The following is a 1,980-nucleotide window of genomic DNA, read 5'->3' as shown; positions in this document are numbered from 1 at the left end:
GTGGACTTCCTAGTTGAACATAATAAAGAATTTTTGGTGAAATGAATAAAAAAATATATTTATTATAATAGTAGTTATTATAATAATAATATTATTATCTATCATATAAGAAAAGTCTACCATTTGAGACTTTCTTAGGCTATCCACATCAGCAACTCTTCTATGGTTGATCCACATCAGCTTTGGTGGTTACTACAGAATTTTTGATCCTTCAACTGCATGGTGGGCTGCGGCAGTTATTGCTGTGGAAGTTTCACCCTCACAGCTTCTCATGTTGTTGCAGTTATGTAAGGTCCATTATTTTGTGCCTGTCCACGTTCCAAACTGCACAATTGCAGTAATTATGTGTTTAAATGGCTTGCCTATTTATCAGTGATTTCATTCTTCTCTTTCCATGCTTGCTAACTTCTGCGGTTATCATTCAGTGCAGTGTGAATTTGCATTATCATGTCAAGGCCTGTTGAGAGAATAGCAGAGATCAATGATGGAAAAGAGCTTTGGAAGATTGTTGTTAGGATTCACCACAGATGGAAAGTTGTCTCCAACAACAAGGAACATTTTGAAATGATCTTTGTTGACAAATTGGTGATTACCCTGTTTATGTTTCAGTATGTTTATCATTTACCTATGTTTGTATAGTTTGAATCATTTTTTGGTTTCTGCTGCAGGGAGATGATATTCATGCTGTTGTTCCAGCACCGCATGTGTCGGTGTTCACCGAAAAATGCTTATTAGGCCATACTTATGCTGTATCTAATTTTAAGGTGGTGCCTTATGTTCTGGCCTTCAGGGCATCGGGACACAAATATATGATAAAGTTTACTGCTGGAACGTCTGTTCTTGATGAAGACAAACATGAGATACCCCCGAAATCGATTTTATTTACAAGTTTTTCCGACATCATAATAGGGAGGTTTGACAAACATGTTCTGATTCGTGAGTATGGTTTTTGGCTTTTTTATTATCTCATGTTTTGATGCATTTTAGCCGTGTGAAATTAATAAATTTGCCTGACAGATGTCGTTGGAATGGTTGATAGTATTGGTTATGCACAGACTGAGTCAGGTGCAAAGAAGCAGCAAATTAGCATGATGTTGCGTGATCACAGGTTTGTTTTTTTTATACATTAGACTGCCTGATATATGAATCATGTTATATATCTTAATGTGTTGTGATCATGGTTTAGCAACAACATGTTGAACTGTACTCTGTGGGAATCATACGCGGATCAGTTCATCAAGTTTAACAAAGTTAGGGTTGCTGCATCACTCCCTACAGTTGTGTTGCTTCAGTATGCCAAAGTGAAGGAAGAAGGTTATTCCATGACTTATTTTTTAGATTAATACTAAAACTACAAAATCTGTGATAAATATATTGACAAGGTATAATTTGAATTTGCAGGAAAGTATCCTCTGTCTGTGACAAACACCTACAATGTGACCCTTTTATGTGTTGATGCTGATTTTCCGGTCATGAAAGACTTTATTGATAGGTATGTTGATAGTGTCATCCATTTTGTGCAGTTATTTTTTTCATGTATGAATTTGATAATGATCCATGCTCTGCAGAATGCCTGAGGAGAGCAGGGTAACCCTGTCTGAACAACTTGGAGGGAATTCCCAATATTCCTCCCAAAGTTCTGAAAATCAACAGCTCACTCCTGTGCAAAAATTGTTCTCAAAGGCTTTTGTTTTGCCTATTGCTGAGATTATTCAACTTACGGATGTATGTCTTTCTATTTTCCTATATTATCATAATTATAACCTCATTCTTTAGTGTGTCACATGTTTCTGATTTTGGCGGCTATTTGTCCAGGTTACATTTTGTGCTACTGTCGCTACAACAAAATTATTAGTAGCATCTCCGTTTGGATGGTACTATCGTGCCTGTCATATGTGTCAATCTATAGCGCGTGGGGACAGCCCCCCCTTTGAGTGTGAAGCTGGTCATGAAACCATGGCTGAAGTCCTTAGGTTTTAG

General features: G+C 37.0%; 1 protein-coding gene across 1 annotated transcript; it reads left to right on the top strand.

The window, feature by feature from the left end:
• Positions 1 to 447: 447 nt before the first annotated feature.
• LOC131630498 (uncharacterized) lies at positions 448 to 1,980 on the top strand. The gene is made up of 7 exons (XM_058901275.1): positions 448 to 585; positions 669 to 936; positions 1,018 to 1,108; positions 1,187 to 1,314; positions 1,402 to 1,492; positions 1,569 to 1,725; positions 1,816 to 1,980. The coding sequence occupies exons 1-7, from the start codon at positions 448 to 450 to the stop codon at positions 1,978 to 1,980; spliced, it is 1,038 nt and encodes a 345-aa protein (XP_058757258.1).

Source organism: Vicia villosa, unplaced genomic scaffold, assembly GCF_029867415.1.
Source record: "Vicia villosa cultivar HV-30 ecotype Madison, WI unplaced genomic scaffold, Vvil1.0 ctg.000685F_1_1, whole genome shotgun sequence".
Lineage (NCBI taxonomy): Eukaryota > Viridiplantae > Streptophyta > Magnoliopsida > Fabales > Fabaceae > Vicia > Vicia villosa.
The sequence above is the reverse complement of the archived record's forward strand: the minus strand, read 5'-3'. Positions and strand labels throughout refer to the sequence as shown.